Source organism: Peromyscus eremicus, chromosome 1, assembly GCF_949786415.1.
Source record: "Peromyscus eremicus chromosome 1, PerEre_H2_v1, whole genome shotgun sequence".
NCBI lineage: Eukaryota > Metazoa > Chordata > Mammalia > Rodentia > Cricetidae > Peromyscus > Peromyscus eremicus.
The window spans coordinates 124812184-124829918 of NC_081416.1; the positions used below are offsets into that span (position 1 = coordinate 124812184).

General features: G+C 51.0%; 1 protein-coding gene across 1 annotated transcript in view; it reads right to left on the reverse strand.

The window, feature by feature from the left end:
- The window catches only part of Rgma (repulsive guidance molecule BMP co-receptor a), a 45736-nt gene that overhangs the window by 9735 nt on the left and 18266 nt on the right, over positions 1–17735 (reverse strand). Inside the window, exon 3 of the mRNA XM_059272992.1 lies at positions 1258–1772. Within this exon, the coding sequence (XP_059128975.1) occupies positions 1258–1772 (515 nt within the window). The remainder of the gene's footprint in view (positions 1–1257; positions 1773–17735) is intronic.

The following is a 17735-nucleotide window of genomic DNA, read 5'->3' on the forward strand; positions in this document are numbered from 1 at the left end:
TAACATGTTTCTACCAAGATAAGAGTCTGGGGGTGAGACTATTCCAGAGGCTTGCCAATAAGTGTTTGGGGAATATTTCTGAACTCTGTATTTATGGATTTATGTTCGTATGTGAAGTGTGTCTGAGTCCGTGGACATGTAGGGGTCAGGTCAATATAGGTGTCTTCCTCAATTAATTCTCCGCTTTTCTTTCTGAGACGGGTGTGTGTGTGTGTGTGTGTGTGTGTGTGTGTGTGTTGTTGAAACAGAAGCTCACTGATTCAGCTAGACTGGCCGGCGAGCAAGCCCAGGCAGGGGCTTTTTGTCTCTGCCTTCCCACGGCTGGGGTTACAGGCACGTGCTGCGGCATGGCTTTCCGTGTGGGTGCTGGTGACCTAAACTTGGTCCTCACACTTGTACGGCCAGCACTTTATTGACTAAGCCATTTCCGCAGCATCCTCTGAACTTCTGTTTTTAGAACTACAAGGACAGTAGGAAATCCATTTCACATCTTCACCTGTGAGGCACATTTGGACACACGTAAGCCCATATATCAGGAGTGAAGTCTCTCAAACACTTACCGTTACCGTACCCAACCTCACTCAGAGACGGCTTTTCGTATCCGTGCCACGCTAGGCTATTCTTACTCTCGTTTGCTTAAGTAAAGAGTGTACGTGTTTAGGGCTAAGCACTTGGGACTAACCTATCAGGGGCTCATCCCTGAGGAGACCGAGTCTTCCTCTCTCAGCAGCTAATGATTGCCTGTATACAGTCAACACTAAACGGATCCAGTAGGTGTGTATCATACAATACATACCACAATAATTAAAGAAGAGGTCAATAATTTGAAAAGTTTGGGAGGGACACATGAGTTGGCGTGGGGAGAGAAAGGGCGTAGAAATGATTTAAATACAGTACTCATGTATGAAATACTTAGAGAAGTTAAACAAATAAGCAAATAAACCTATACATTGTACATGCTGATTTCCCGCACCAGAGGAGGGGTGGGGGGGTGGGGGGTGAGGTGGTCTCATGACTCCTTGTGAGCAACGTCTAGAAGTCTGAGAAATGCCACACTAGAGGCAAAAATACAGACGTAGTTGTAAGTTGGTTTATCTCCAGACAAGGAATCTCCAGAACATTCCTTTCTAAACCAGTTGCCTCTTTACTGACTATAAGAACCCAATGGGGCCGGAGCCATCCTGGCGCCAGCAAAGCCTGAACACCCCCCACCCCCACCCCCGCAGGCCTGCCCCATCCTTGCCATAAACCCCTTACCTTACTGGTGGCGGTGGCGGCAGAGCCGGGCAGCACAGGCGTGTTGGTGACTTGCACGTTCAGGTAATTATTGTCGATGAGCGGCCAGGCGCCTTGCACCTTGCACGTCTGGAAGTGGTCTGTGAAAGTCCTGAGGTGCGGGTCCCCAAAGAGGCCGCAGTGAGTGTAGTTGGGGGCAGCTGAGTGCTTGTGGAAACTCTTCTCATAGTGGCAGATCTCGGGGCTATCCGAGCGCTCCTGGCTGTCCCCAGCGGGTGGGAGCGTGCGCAGGCGTGGCTGGGAGGTGGGGCCGTCCTTGGAGCAGTTGTGTTGGCTCATGAGGTCCTCTATGCCATGGACAGCCGAGTGGTAAGCCAGATCGCCTCGGCAGGTGCGCGCTGTGCGCCGCGTGCACAGGGCGTAGGTGCGCAGGGCCGCGCAGAACTCCGGTACGTCGTCCGAGGCGGGGACGTGGCTGCCCGACGTGGCACTCCAGAACTCAGAGTTGCACTTGAGGATCTTGCAGGGGGTGACGGCTATGGAGAAGAACAGACGCGCCATCATATTGGGACCCTCTTCTATAGACCTCTGTGGGTTAGAGGTGCGGGGAGACCTCACCTAAGATGCTGCGACCTATAATACATGTCCACTGATAAGTGAACTGTGGAGTAGCTTGCCCTATCTAGCCTTCCAGATTTTTCTGCATAGCCTGCTATGGTGAGCAGAGTCCAGGCACATGGACCAGATTGCAGAAAAGGACCAGCATTTGCATTTAGCCGGATGGTGATGGTTGACTAACCATCCTTGGGCATAAAAAGAAAAAAAAAGAAAAAGCCAATACATAAGAAAGAAAACAAATAAACAAACAAGATACTCACTTATACTTCACCGCTACCTCCAAGAATTCTAGCCAATGCCTAGCAACCCGAAATGTGATAGGCATTTAAACCCTACTGTTAAATATGTGCCCCTATTCCTGCTACCATGAGACCTTGCAGAACTCTCTACATCTTTACACTCATTTGAAATAAGGAATAACAATATGATCTACTGTGTGAATGTGTTGAGTGTTAATGATTTATCTCACATAGCCGTGGGGCCAGTAGCTTTAAGTGTGGAAACCTTATCAATCAATGCATTCTCCAGTCCTTCCACCAGGGCAGAACAAAGACATAATACCAAACTGACTTCAACTTTTCCTGGGGGATCCTTCCTGTCACACAGAGGGACCCTGCCACAGGTCTTGGTCCTCACTCTGTGGAGGTCCTTGGTCCTGAGCTCCCAGGGACTGTTTCTTAGGGTGGACAGGAAATACCATTAAATTCAATCAATGCTGGCTGCTATGATGATTGTATCCTGTCACAGAGGAACCAGCTTCCTTGGTCATCTCTCTCTTTCCTACAGTCTGGGAAGCTGATGGAAAGAGTCACCTTGAATCTGCTCTAGTTATTATTATTGTAATTTAGGAGGATGTGTTTGTGTGTGCGCATGCACCTGCCACGGTTTACATGTGGAAGCCAGAGGACATCTTTGGGGAGTTGGTTTTTGCATGCTACCTTTTTGAAGCAGGGTTTCTTAGCTAGCTGTTCCTGCTATGCTTCTAACTCCAGGCTGGCTGGCCCATGAGATTCTGACAGACCCCCCCCCCCCACGCCCCCATCTGTCTTTACTTCTCATCTCTCCGTAGTGGTGCACTGGCATTATAGACCTGTGTGTGACTGTGGAGCTTCTTGCATGGGCTCTGGGGATTGAACGGGTTGCTAGGTTTGTATGTCACGCACTTACCCGCCGAGCTCCCTGGCTGGCAAATAAAGTCATTCACAAACCTTGAGACCTTAGAGATGGCCATGTCTGAGAACTGAGGCTTTAACATACCTACACCTTGTGTCTGGACACAAGCAATCTAGCCTTTCCTGGCCTCCTAGATTCTTCCATACAACCTACAGTGACGATGAGTGGTCAGGTATGCACCCAAGCAGCAGGATCAATGTTTCTATGCAGGTCCCAGGATAAAAGGGGCTGGAGGTCCAGCCAGAAGGTCACAGCCCAATGCTGGCAAGAGAGGTATCCGAAGGGAAAGGGGCTGGACCTGGGTAACTTGGCTTGTAACCTTGAAAAATTCAGTTTGTTTCTTTCCTGCCGGATTTCCTTTGAAAAATCAAGGTTCACATCAAAATGAGAAGAACTCTTTGAGGGTAGCCTGACGGGAACACTTACTCTCCCCAGTAGGGCTCCCTGGGAACACCTTTGTTTTTGATGTGTGCCTGCTGGTCTGCTATGGAGCTCTGACCTACTTAGGGGATAGGAGTGCTTGCACTCTGCTCCTAAAGGTGTCTGTGCCAGGTCTCACACCTGAGCTGTGGTGGTCTGGATAAGAATAATCCCCATAGGCTCATGTATTCGAATGCTTAGTCACCAGGGAGGGAAACTGTTTGGGAAGGATTGGGAGGTGTGGCCTTGTTGGAGGCATGTCACTGGAGGTGGGCTTTGGGGTTTCAAAAGCCCGTGGAAAGTCCAGTCTCTCTTTGCCTGCTGCTTGCGGATCAGGATGCAAAGCTCTCAGCTACTGCTCCTATGCCATGCCTGTCTGCTTCCTGCCATGATGATCATGGACTAAACCTCTAAAACTGTAACTGAGCCCTCAACTAAATGTTTTTTTTTATTCGAATTGCCTTGGTCATGCTTCTTCATAGCAACAGAACAGTGACTAAGGGTCAAGCTATAGAGAAGTCAGTCTCCATCTTGAGACTCCGGGTGTAGGCTTAGACTCAGGCTACCTGTGTTTTCGATACCTTTAGTAAACAAGTTCATTTTGGTTGGTACCTGTTGAACATGTTTTTCTTTTAGTTTGAGAAGCTATGTATTTATTTGAGCATTAGGGAAAACACTGGATAGAAGAGTTACAGTTTTCCCATTTGTATAGCTTTATGTAAATTGAAGAAGGCTGACTTGTATCAGACCAGAGCCAGGCAGGGTGGTGCATGTTCATAATCTGAGCGTTTGAGAAGCAACAGCAGGAGGGTTCTGGGAGAATTTGGGTGACACAGTGAGACCCTGTCTCAAAACACAATTGAACAAAACAGGATCGGTCCATCAGCCCAGGCCATTGGTCCATTGGTACCTGCTGTGTAGAGGGATGGCAGCCGTGGAGCACTGTGAGACTCCACAATGTGCAGCCTCCTGGAATCCATAAGATGTGATCCTGACATCCACAACCTGTGGTGCCTGAGGGTCAGGCTCATGTGGACACAGAAAGCCCTGGGTGTTGCCCCTCCAGATGGTATGTGGGGACAGGGGCACACAGGAACTGTTGTGGCCACCTGCCCTTCATCTTGGCTCCAACGGCCTCTGATTACCCCAGTCCTGGGAGTAGAATGCTGGCTTGCTGTTCCGCTGTCTCAGAATCACGAAGAGGGGTATGTGAGAAAAGCACCACAGACATGGCGTCTGTCGTGACTGGAGACTACACTTGGGTTCATCTTACCTCATCCTCACCATGACGGAAGAACAAAGGGTGGAGCCCCTCGACTACCCATGCCCACACCCTCCTTCAGAGCTGACCATCTCCAACATGGGGCCGGTTGCACAGCTGTGGCTGACAGATGGCAACAGGTCACTCTTCTTACACCCAGGAACCTAGGCCCTCCGTTAGCTCCCTACTCCCGGGTAAACTCCAGGATCCTAAGTGGACTTCTTTGCCCCATGTACTCTATTTCTCAGCCGTGTGGAGAAAGTTCTCTATGGCTGCCCAGGACAGGAAATAGAGAGGTCTGAGGGTCACAGTGGCATGTGGGGTGTCAGGCAGCAGAAGGAAGACACTGGGCTCAATGTCACTTCTCAGAGTAGTTGTGAGGACCTGACTCTGCCTCAGTTTCTTTATCTGCAAAGAACTTGCCTTAAGGCTTCAGACTGAAGGATATGCTCACGGCATGAGTGAGACCCGGGGGGCGTGCAATAAACGGGGGTCCCAGCCTACCAAAGGGAGGGACACAATGTGCCCAGGCTAGAAGTGATGGTAGGAGATAGAAAGGGTGGCAGTCAGTCTCCTTCCTCTTCAAGCCCTGCTTTCCACTGGGATTTAGCCCTCCCTTCCCCTCCCCTGCTCCCACAGAGGCCTGAGCTGTCACTCCTGAGCTCAGTGGATCCCCCTCCCCACCCTGACTCGTATTACCCAAGTTGGGCAGCTCCTTCAATCCAGTGACTGTTCATACTCACCCCAGACCACCTCAGGGCCCAAGTGTCAAGGGCCACACTTTCCACACGCACTGATGTCACCAGACCATCACTTTCCACCTCCCTTTCACCACGGTGTGTGCTATCGATTGAACACCCCCCCCACACACACAAATGAGTCCCAGTCCCCAACATAACAGCCTTTGAATTATGGCCTTTGAGACGCGTCTAGGCTTAGACGGCACTATGATGGTGGGGGATGCCATGATGCCATTAGCGCCCTTACGAGAAACACCAGAGCTTGCTCTCTCCCCACTACAAGAAGATGTTAAAGAAGTCGGCAATCTGCAAGCCAGGAAGAGGCCCTCCCTGGAACCCAAGCTGGTTGTGTTGACCCTCCTTCTAGGAGCATGAGAAGTAAATGGGAATTGTGTATGACTTCTGCCGGGTGGTGGTATTACAGGGCCTGCACTGACTGGTACAGAAACAAAAAACCTTACTCTCCCTCATTTCCTGCCTGGGTCCTCTTTATAAGCAGCCATTATCAATGCAGGTATCATCTAGCCAGGTATCAAAGGTCTAGGCAGATTTAGCCTCACATGCTCTGGTCTTCCATCACTTCATAAACCTGTTCCCAGGGTGACCCAGGCCTGGCATCATCCCCTTGGCTCTGCAGAAAGACAGGGTGTTAACCAAGAAATGGCGAGTAAGCTCTTGCCCCGTCGGCCCGGGTGACCTATGCCCCAGCCTGATTCAGGGCACCCGCTTCCTGCTTCCACAACCCTACCCTCCCTGGAGTTTTCGTGGCTCCCCAAAACGCCACCCCCACTTGAAGGATGGAGCAATCAGAAGGGCCAGGACCTGAACTTGCGAAGTCTACTTCGTCTTTGCTAGTGAGCAAATGAAGAAACCTTGGGCTCTCTGCAAGAAAGAAAAACGGGGACACTTGTGATTTCTCCACCCAGAGAGACTGGGGAAGAGACTGAGTGTCAAGCCAACAGCAAGTGACAGATTTGTGTCACAGTCAATACCTAGTTAGTCTCACAGAAAAGGGGGCGGGGCACAGCTTAGGGGGGCACTTGGGGTTTGGGGCAGGCATCCAGGTCAAACCCACAGTTGTGTGACCGCCTTGAGCCACAGTCATGCAGGGGGGTGGGGTGGGCAGGGCCAGAGGTGCTGACTGGGCAAGTCTGCAGAACTCAAGAAAGAGGCTCCTTGGAAGAGGTTTGTGCTGTAAGCTTTGTTTAATCATCGTTAGCACTACTGGTGTGACTTGGGGATTCACCACGGCGCACCAGATGTGCCCACACCGCCTTTAATTTTGCCGTGGCTCCAGGGTTTACTATTGCCCTCCACCGACAGGCAAAAAAGGCGGCCAGGCCTTGAACCAGCTTCTCTCTTCTTCGCTTCCTTGACACACACAGGAAGCACCCACAGCTCTCAGTTTCCAAACTGCTGTCTTCTCCCCCCTCAAAAACCAAACTGCTTTCATCTTAGGCCTTCACTGCTACCCTGGAGGCAGGATTTTTTTTTTATCTTCGTTTTACCAGTGGGAGGCCGCAGGGGGTGGAGCTGCCCTAGGTCACAAAGCCACAAGTGTGCTTCAGATGTGCACTGGTCTTGGGAGTGTTTCTATGCTTCGTTCTCTCTGTCTTCCTTCCTTCCTCTCTCTGGGTGGGGTATGCATGTGTATAGTATTTGTAGACTGGTATCTTCCACCTCCACCCCTGTGTGTGTAGCGTGCGTGCATGCGTGCGTGCGTGTGTGCAGTCTAGAGGTTGATGTCAGGTGCTTTATCATAGTTTTTGAGACAAGGTCTCTCCCTAAACCTGGAACATGATGTTCTGGCTGGACCGGCTAGCCAGCAAGCCCTCGGGATCCACCTGTTCACATCCTTCCAGGGCCAGGGCTTCAGACATGCTCCACTGTGCCTGGCTGTTATTTGAATGCTCGGCATCTGAACTCAGGTCCTGGAGCTCACAAGGCAAGCACTTTATCTACTGAGTCATCTCCTCAGCTCCATTCTATGCTTCTCAAAAAAAAAAAAAAAAAAAAAAAAAAAAACCGCATTCCCTACAAGTCCTCCCTCAAGACGCCATCTGAGATGATCAGTTCCCTGGGGGCCCCCGGCGGTTCTATTGTCACAGCACAAATTGATTCTGCGCCCTCCTGGCAGGAAGGCTTGTGGAGGGCCACCTGAAGCAGATGCTGCTGAGAAATGACCTACCTCTGACTCTTGAGGTTCCCCCTGCTGCCCCAAAGCTCCCGAGGCCTTAAGCCAGCCTTAAGAATCCTCATTAGAGCCTCAGAAAAAGGCTGAACTCTCCCACTGCGGATGGAGACATCAGAGCTCAGAGCAGGGCAGCAGCCTGCAAGAGGATACTGATGGTGATAAGTCGGAGCCAGAAGTGGGTGTGCCCACGAGTGCCCTCTGCTACCTCTTCAGATGGTAACATGACTCTCTGGGGTCTGTCAGCCTGAAATAATGTACACAGAGCTGCCATTTCTTAAGGACCTTGGGGAGGGACCTCAAAGACACTAAGACTGGACTGTCGTCACAGGTAGTAAGCTGAAAGGCCCCTGACCTCTACAGAGGCATCAGCCTGCACACCATGTCCACTGCATTAAATCACCAACCACAGGCCTCTTAGAGGTCAGGGACCTACAGGCAACCTGGTGCAGCATCAAAAAGCAAAAGCTGTGGGGTCCCCTATCAGAAGTTCTCCCAAAGGCTGCTTTTTTAAAACATGATATGTACATATTTCACATATATATATATATATATTTAAGCAAGAGATTCGAGGCAGTAATCCGGGACTTCTGAGGCCAGTCTTCATGGAAATCAGAAGCGTTTGAGTGTGTGTAACAAATCTTACAGCAGCTTGTGCAAACAGGGGAAGCCAGCCTTTCTGAGCAAGTCCCTCAGTGCTCTCTGCATGGCAGAAAGGGTCTCACTGCCCGACAGTGGCAGGTTACTGTTCTTTTCTGGGGAATGCACTTGAGGAAGTGGCCTCACCTCACCTGGTAGCCAGAGTGGATATGATTAGTAGTTAAAACGTTTTCCTATTTCTTCTTTTTAAGCAAGATATTTTACACGTGCGAATATATCATGCACGCATGCACGTGTGTGTGTGTGTGTGTGTGTGTGTGTGTGTGTGTGTGTGTCCATGCTGTAGCACATGTGTGGAGGTCTGAGGACAGCCTGCAGGAGTCATTGTCCTACCATGTGGGTTCTGGGAATCTAACTCAGGTCTTGGTAGTAAGCACCATCAACCTTCTGAGACATTTCACCCGTTTTTCTCTTTCCAGTCACTGTGGGGCTGAGGATGCTCTGGGGTCCCTTTGACTCACTGCCTGGTGCTCGACCTCACCCAAGTACAAAGGTACCTACCTCACAGAGCCTGACACTCCTCAAAGCTCGCTAGGAGGCATTGTGTGCTCTGCACATTTTGTTTTAACCCACGCTTTTGGAGTCCACCAACATTTAGGACTAGCTACTGTCCAGAGAAAGGACACCAGGACAAACAGGAGAACCCAGAAGCTTGCAAGGACAGTGGTTCTACCCGGACTCAACAACAGGAAATCCCTGAACTTATCCTAAAATCCCAGGGTGCAAACATGTGAACTATTCGTCAATTTCTGATTGGGCCAATAAGGCCACTGCTTCAGGGTGAGTCACCTAGGGTCCCTTTGTGCCTGAACACTTAGATGGTCTCAGGAGACCCAGGCTGGCCTTGAACTCACTATGTAGCTGAGGCTGGCCTTGAACTCTGGATCCTACTGTTTGCGTTTCCCAAACACCAGTGATGGCACCACTCCCGGCTTTGCGACGCTCACCTCTTAAGGTGGCTGACACCTGCCATTGTCCCCAAGATACACACCTTTGCTAGGGTGAGCTGGCTTTTCCTGTTCTGGACACTTCCAGCGGCCTCTCAGGGAGTTTCCTCTATGTTCTCTGTTCTAGAGCCACAGAAATCTAGGCTAACTGTAACTGCCCACATTTGTCATTTGAGGAACACAGAGGTGCACCCAGGCTTCCTCCCCGGTGCTGCCTCCTCTGGCCTGACCCTGCAGCCGGTCCCCTGAGAGCCTCGAGTAGCCTGTACAGCTCCAGTGCCTCTGGAAGGTGGCTACCAGGACCCATCTCCCTCCATTTGCCCATCAATTTCCCAAGTACAGGGCTTCCCCATCTTTATCCTGACAACCCTCTCACTTCCGTATTCCACAGTTAAGGCATAGTTTGTGGTTTCAGAAGCCAGGTCCACCCCACCTCCCTTCAACACTGTGTCCAACTCTGCCTCTGGTGGAAACCTGGGACTTCCGTGTATTTGCCCATAGCTAGCCAATCACATGTCTGAGACAGCTCCACGGTGCCTGCCTTCCTTGTGGACTGAGCCACGGTAGCATGGCTCAGGTTCATCTTCAATTATTTTCTGTGGGTGGCAATCAGCACCTCTGGGAAACAGAAAGGCAATGCAAGGATCCCAGAACAGCAACCAGCAGGATGAAAAATATCCACGGCCCCAGTACAGCCAATGCTCCGTTTGTTCCTTAGCCCTCCTTTGAACTGTTAATCAAGCCCAATCTTTCAGAATAATAGCCCGCTTATTACCACCCTGTTTGCATGACAAAGCATCCCAATAAAACTTACTTTGCCGGGGCCCAGAGGGGGTGTGAAGGATCAACCATGAGAAAGGAGTTTTAGGAATGTGGTGAGTCGCTCCAGGGCCTGAGCCCAGGAATAAAGACAATGTAATTTGCCACCAAGAAAAGCCCAATAGACCAATAAATTACCCGCGTGCAAAGGGATTAGATCAGGTTTCAGGGGCCTAGGGGAGGGGCAGGGTGAGGTGGGAGGGAGACAGCCATGCCTTTTCTTAAAGCGGTAAGCATCCCTTAGAATACAAGATGTTTTCAACTCTGCTTGCACGGTGACTGTCAGAACTGATTTACTTGCTCAGAGTTCTGGATCCTGCCGTGTACTGGACACGGTGATGAATGCTGTTCTCGGAACACACTCTGTGCTAGGCGGGGATGGCCTTACCAACTTCTAGAATGTTTCACCTGAGTTTGGACGGAGGCAAGATGGTATGAGGGAAGCAGCGTTTCCCTGAGATTGACAAGAGGCAAACACCTGGCTGGCCCCGGGGTGAGCCAGCAGGGTGGAGAAAGGCATCAAGAAAACAGTGCCCGACTTCAAATCACTGCCCTTTGCTGGGTGGGAGAGGGAATCCTTTGAATTCCGTTTGCCATCTGCCATCCTGCTGGATCCTGCCACCAGGGGGCACTAGATGAAAAAGGGAAGGCTCCCTGGAGGCCCTCTGCTGTTCTTTCCACCGCGGCCCTTCTGCTCCAGCCTCCAGCATCCCTGCCTACGTGCAGCTCCGAGGTACTAAGCCCAGCGGGGCGGCCCCTTTGTCACTCTGGCCCCTGCGGTGGAAGCTGCTTCCTGCGGCGTGTCTTAGTGCCTCTCCTCCTTGAGGAGCCTCCTACCTCACGATTCCCCCAAGTTTAGCTCCCTGGGTGGAAATGCCTGAGGGAGGGGGAGGGGAGTTCGCTTTGCTGGCAGGCCTACGAAAGAAGCGCCCGCCGGATGGTTTCAGCCGGGGAGCTCCTGCAGAAAGCCCCCGCGGCAGCCTCGGAATACGATTTTAGTAAGCCGTGTCACTTAAGAGGCAAGAGCTTCAATTAGGCCACCGGCGGCTGGAAGAAAGGAGGGGAAGCCACTATTAGGAAGTCTGCCAGCCTCGGGGAGAGGCCAGCACGGAGGCTTGAAGTCCCCAGGTTCCCTTCCCCACTGCCCACCTGGTCTGGAGAGCACCCCCACCCCCTACCCCCATACGCCTCTGGAAAAAACCGTCACATCACTATCCTGATGGGAATGGGGACAGGTCACCAAGTAGGAGGGCCAACTGCTCTCACTGAGTAGGAGCCTCCAAGCCCGGCTCTCCTGCTGATCCCATAGCAACGAATCTAGGTGTACGTGGGGGCGGGGCGGGGGTGGGGTTACGGGACAAGAATGGATGCCTGAGGCTGTTGGCGTCACTCTTGCAGGAATTTCACTCAATCATCCTGGTGTAAACACCCAGGTGTTTGGCCTCAGATACCGAGAGGGACACACCCAACAGACTAGATTTTTTTAGCCAGGTGCTGCACAGTCTACCTCATTTAACTCATCACTGTAGCTAGAAGGGACCACGCTCCCGTGTGACATTCCTGGCCCAGGCAGCCTAAGGGCCCCAGAGCTGACACTCCACTCTGTCTCCCACCCATCAGCTCCACTGGGAACTGTCCAGGCTTCCTTTAGAGTCTGGTCAGCAGGACATGGCTGGGTGCAAGAAGGAGAGCTTTTGGGAAAACCTCGGGTGATCTAGGAAGAGAAGGCAGAAATGTTGGGGAGCTGGGTCTTGGCGGGTGAACTCACTGCCTAGCCAGCCTGGGCAGAGGTGGCTGAGTGCCACTCCCAGAGCCGGGGCAAGACGGTACTGCCCCCTCAGTCACACCCAGCCAGGGCTGCCCTGCCTCAGCCTCCACACATGCCAAGTTGCTACAAGCACCCTTGTTGAGTGCCAAGGAGAAGGGCACACCTCAGCTTTCCAAACAGGCTACCCTCCCCCGGCTCCCACGGGAGCCATGTGGAACCAGTTCCCGGGCAACAGGGTGGTGTGAAAGCTATGAATTAGCTCTTTAGTGGGAGGCTTCAGGCAGCCTGTCAATTCAAGACTGAGAGCTTGTCTGGGTAACAGGGGCGCATGGGGGCAAGTAAAGAGACAAGTCCCCCACATCAGGTACATCCTGCTTTGGGGAGGGATAAAACAGCCCCGGGCCCCAGAAGGCCAGTGGTATGGAATTCCCAGGACAATGAAGCCACAGGTGAGAGATGTGGTGTGTTTCGGTTTCTGACATGGGGCTCACACCTGAGGTGACAGCTTTACATCCAGACTCTGCCTCCAGCAATGCTGGACTTCTCTCCTCAGCTGCAGGTCAAGGCAGGTCAAAACACAGTTGAGGGGAAGAAAAGAAAAAAGAAAGAACCCACTGTGGAGGCCCACCTTCTCCCTCCCTGCCATCTGCAGGTGTGAAAGGGTTGGTACCCAGGTGGGAGGCCCAACCCTGAACTCCTTCCTGAATGGGGCGGGGTGCAGAGACAGCAAGGGAGGAAACGTCCAGGGGTCCCAGTGTTTCTGTCCGATAGGGCGCACAATAAGTACATTAGTAAACTCCTGCCGGCCTGTCTTCCTGACCTGCGATGGTCCATCTTCCTCTCCGGGACACAGAGTTAGATAATGTCGGAGGGCAGGATGGGCCTTTGGAGGCAGAGAAAGCCTGCCTCTGTGGGAACTGGGGGTGGTCCAGTGTCATCGTCGTCTCACAGGTCTTTCTTACCCCAGCCCCACATCTGGAGCCTCACAGGATCAACAGCAGACTTTAACAGTCTACACGGCCAATTTTAACAACTGTGTTTATCCAAAATCTGGAAAGGGCAGGAGTCTGGCATCGTATTGGGCTCGGCTTGGTAACGGCCTGTGTAATGCTATGCAAACTCTTTTTATCGGGAATGATGGTTCCTGAGGACTTACTTGGAGACTCCTAGTACCCTGTGGCCATGCAAGCCACAGAAGAACTCGTAAACTTATTTTCCTCCTTCAGACAACCGTATCTGGGAGAGGGAACTATGAAGGTATTAGGTCTTGAAGGATGCTGTTAAAATGTTAATTAGAAATTGTCTGTGAGAGGCCAGACCTTTGGATTTTTAATCCCTTTTAGTCTTTATATCTACTGCTTGTATAATCAGAAACAATATTTGAGGAATATGTGGGGTGTCTTGAGTGGGGAGGAAGTCCTGTGGTCTTTGTTCTTTGAACAAAAGCTAGAATCAGCCGGGCGGTGGTGGCGCACGCCTTTAATCCCAGCACTCGGGAGGCAGAGCCAGGCGGATCTCTGTGAGTTCGAGGCCAGCCTGGGCTACCAAGTGAGTTCCAGGAAAAGGCGCAAAGCTACACAGAGAAACCCTGTCTCGAAAAACCAAAAAAAAAAAAGCTAGAATCAAAAGAAACACACACACACACACACACACACACACACACACACACACACACACAAACCCCTATGGGCTTTGCAGCTTCCAGGGCTATCTGGAAGTGCTGAGGGGCGTGGGGGAGGATCGGTGTAGACCGGGAGAAAATGGCTCCCACCTTTAACATACGGAAGTGGAGACTGAGAGGACAAAAATCAAAGACGTGTGAGTCCATGAAACCAGGGGGAGCGCACAACTCCGTGAGGCTAAAGGGACAGGTGCCTTGGGCACCCAAAAGTCTGCTTGGACCACAGTAGGTTTCATTGAATTTGGACTTTGGGCAGAGGGGTGAGTGTTCAACTCAGAACTGGGTGGTGCAAGACAAGGCATGGAGCATCCTAAGGGAAAAGGGGAATGGGATACAGAGGGGAGGGGGCTGGGATGTGCTGGATCTTCGGAAATGAAGTATGGTAAGAATATAGGGCCAGAAATCAGAGATGCCCCTCCTGGATGCTAAAACAGGACCACGAGATTCTGAGTGCGGACCATTTGGCACGGGATTGGAGTGGGACACTGAGGCCGCTCCTGGGGTTGTTGTTCATGCTGTGGCTCTAGCAATGTGACAACAGAAAAGGGCAGAAAAAGGCAGAAAGAGGAAGGACTCCCAGCTCTAGGTGACTGGCCTACCTGGAGACCATTTTGCAGGGGAGTCTTCATGCTTCTGGGTGGTGGGGTCCCTGATACAAGTGGGGAGGGAATGGCACTGGGGAGGCCATATCCTGGTCTTGACTTTCAGACTAAGAAAGTCTAGGGCAAACTGGTATGAGTGGGCCACTGGAAAAAAGGCCTTCAGGGTGTATGTTGGCACAGCAGCAAAAGATTATGGCACTAAGCTGGTACTCAACGCAAACCTGAAGGTAGAGTGCAGAGCACAGTCCTGGCACAGTCCACCCAAGGCGGGCTCTTTGGAGGGAACTGCAGTCCCTCCAACATATTCCCAATCTGACTCATTTGCCTCTGCAGGACCCCAGTGCCTTCTCTTCCCCATCTCAAGCCTTACTTATGCCCTTGGGTTACCTCTCCTACCCTTCCACTTTTCCAAGATCCCCTCCTTTGGGTACCAGGGTGACTACTAGCAATTCCCCCCAACCTTGCAGGGGCTCTCCTGCCACCAGAAAACCAGGGAACCTTTCCCTTTCTATCCACTGTACCCTCAGAGCCTAGGGGCCATGGGAACGCTAGGATTTGATACCTGTATTCTCCCAGGAAGCCAAACACCTGCCCCTGTCATCCCCTGGCTGCTAGTCACCTGCCTCTTGTAACTAACATCCTCTTCTTCCCTCTTCTGCAGCCCCCACCTCCAACTCACATGCTGAGCCCTAATCCTCAAAGTGATGGTGTTATAAATAGGAGCCAGGACTTTAGGAAGTGATTATGTCATGGGAGTAGAGCCCTCATGAAAGTGCCCTTATGAAAAGGATCCTAGAGAATCAGCTTTCCATCCCTTCTGCCTTGGGGGGACCCAGTAATAAGGTACAGGACACATGGACTAGAAAGGTCCTCTTCTCAAGTGTAGGTAACTACAGTGGCTGGTTCCTTGATCTCTGATTTTCTAGCCACCACAGCTATAATCAACAAATGTCTGTTGTTTATAACCCTCAAACCCTGTGGTATTTTGTTATAGCAACTGAAATGGGCTAATACACTCTCCTTTTGGGACACAAAGCCTAACTCAGAGACACAGCTGTATATGGGAAGCAGGCTTACTTAGTTCTGCATTCTTACACAGCAGTTCAGTTAAAAATATTCTCATCTCTGCAGTCATGCAGACATATTGAGCTACTTCAGAGAACCTTAGTTTCTCTGAGTCTCAGTTTCCCCCCTTGAAGACTGACACTTTTACAACAGATAGAGTTCTAAAGCATAAGGGAGGGGCTGGAGATCTGGCTGACGAGTTAAGAGCACTGGCTGCTCTTGCAGAGGACCGGGGTTCCGTTCCCAGCACCTACACAGGACAGTTTATAAAAACAAATAACTCAAGTTCCAGGGACTCCCATGCTTTCTCCTGGTCTCTGTGGGCACTACATACATGTGGTGCACATGCAGACATACCCACACATACACATAACTAAAAATAAAGGAAAATTTAAAAATTAAATGAAACTACTAGGGAAAGAAACAGGGAAGAGAAGCTGCACCCTCCTTAGAAGCTAGCCCTTCGAATGAAGCATCAGAATCCCCTGGAGGGCTTGTCAGAGCACTGAGGGCAAGCAGCATCTGCTTCAGTAGACCTGCTGTGGGGAGGGAGGTTCCTGGGGGAGGCTGATGCTGCTGGTCCATGGCCCACATTCTGAGAACCCTGCGAGAACCCGCACAGCATGCACGAATAGCTACAGGAAACATGCCAACCTGCACACACCATGCCTTGGATGGGTTTCTCTTGGAAGTCTGTTTAAATAAGTCACAATGGCCTCACAGCTTACAACGTATCTATTTACTGTGTTCCGAAGAGGATGCTATTTGTGGAAAACTGGTCTAAGAAGTGTTTTCCAGCCTCCCCCCACCCCACCCCACCCCGGCTTGGGTAGATACAGCCATTCTGTCCCATCCTCTGTCCTAGAACAGTATTCAAACAGACACCCCTCCAGCCCTCCTCTCTTGTGCAGGCTGAGGCTCTGAAAGCTGTCACTGAGGCTGGGACTCGGGAAGTGGGCCATACACATTAAGTAAGTACACGTAAACACTCAAAACACACAAACACTCTCAGTCTGGCAGAGTGAAGGCATCTTTCTGCACATAACTATGTCCAATTTAATTTGCACTCCCGCTTACTGCTGGCAGCCATTCAAGAGGCGAACTCCGAACAAACGTATGCTTTCACAGGGCTGCTCGGCCAGTTTCCACCTGTCTTTGGTGGGGGAGGCCATGGCTTTCTGTCCCTAATGTCCACCCAACTGTCTACCAGAACTACAGGCTTTCTGACCTTTACTCTGGGGCATCCTGTTTGCTGGACCAATATGTCAGACAGAGGCCGTGACAGGGCATCTCTGCTGTGGAAATCACACATCTATCTCTTCCCGATGGAGGAAACTGTCTTTTTGCTCCAGGTCTCTTGAGCACTCACATTCCTAAACCCCTCAGTTTATTTGGTTGTTGGTGACCGGCGGCTCAGTTTTCACAGAGGTGGGCAGTTTTGACTAGACGCAACTGTCAGAGGGCTCCAGTGAGGGGGAAACCTTAGCCAGTTGGCATGACACAACCCAGCTATCAGCTCCATCTGCCAGGGTTTAGTTACCAGCCCTGAAGCCAAAAAGAAATGGGTTTCTTGGACACCAAAGTGGCGGAATTTGAGTTGTGAATTATATAACCCACTAGTATGCCTCACACTATGCTGTGGACACTTTAAAAACAACAACAACAAGTTTTTAAGACAAAGAAACGAACGGGGAAACATCACACACCGCAACCCCCCATCCTACCCATCCCTTGCAGCTCCTTCCTGCTTACTGCCGCTGGCCCTTCCTCCCCTCCCCTTCCAGCCCCAGGAGTTAAGAAGCGCTGCAGCCTTCAGAGCAGGAAGGTGTTGTTTTAAGAGCCCTAGGAACCCCCCTTCTCAATTTCAGCTCAGAGCTGAGATCACATCCCCCACTGCAGCCAAGGGACAAAAGCCATTTATCAACCCATCTGATAAAACTTCCAATGGGCTGGATCTTTATCCGGACCCAACCGAGACAGAACACAACTGCACGCTGCCGCTTCTCGGAAATTCTTTTTCTTTCTGATTTTTGTTTTTAAATTTTAACTAAATTCTTTTTATAAATTCTTGGGAAGGAATAAAATCAGTCTTTCAAATAGAACATTTAGAGCACAGTCTCTCAACTTGTGGGTCGCGACCCCCCAGGGAATCGAATAGTCCTTTCACAGGGGTCGCCTAAGATCATCGGAAAACAGATATTTACATTACGATTCGTAACAGTAGCAAACTTACAGTTATGAAGTAACAACGAAAGTAATTTTATGGCTTGGGGTCACCACAACATGAGGTACTGTATTTAAAGGGGCGCAGCACTAAGAAGGTTGAGAACCACTGATTTAGATGAAGAAACTTGGGTTTTAAAAACACGATAGTAGGGGGAGGTTCTCCCCTGCTGGAACCACTGCGGGGTTTTGATATTTCCAGGGTGTCTGCAGGGACATACTGACACCCCTGCCCCCTCGTTCTGATCCTGGGCAGCGATCTATCTCTTCCGGAGAGAGTTTCAGAAAAAGGTTTTGAAAGTCTAGGATGCTCCTGGGTCTGGCAGCCGCT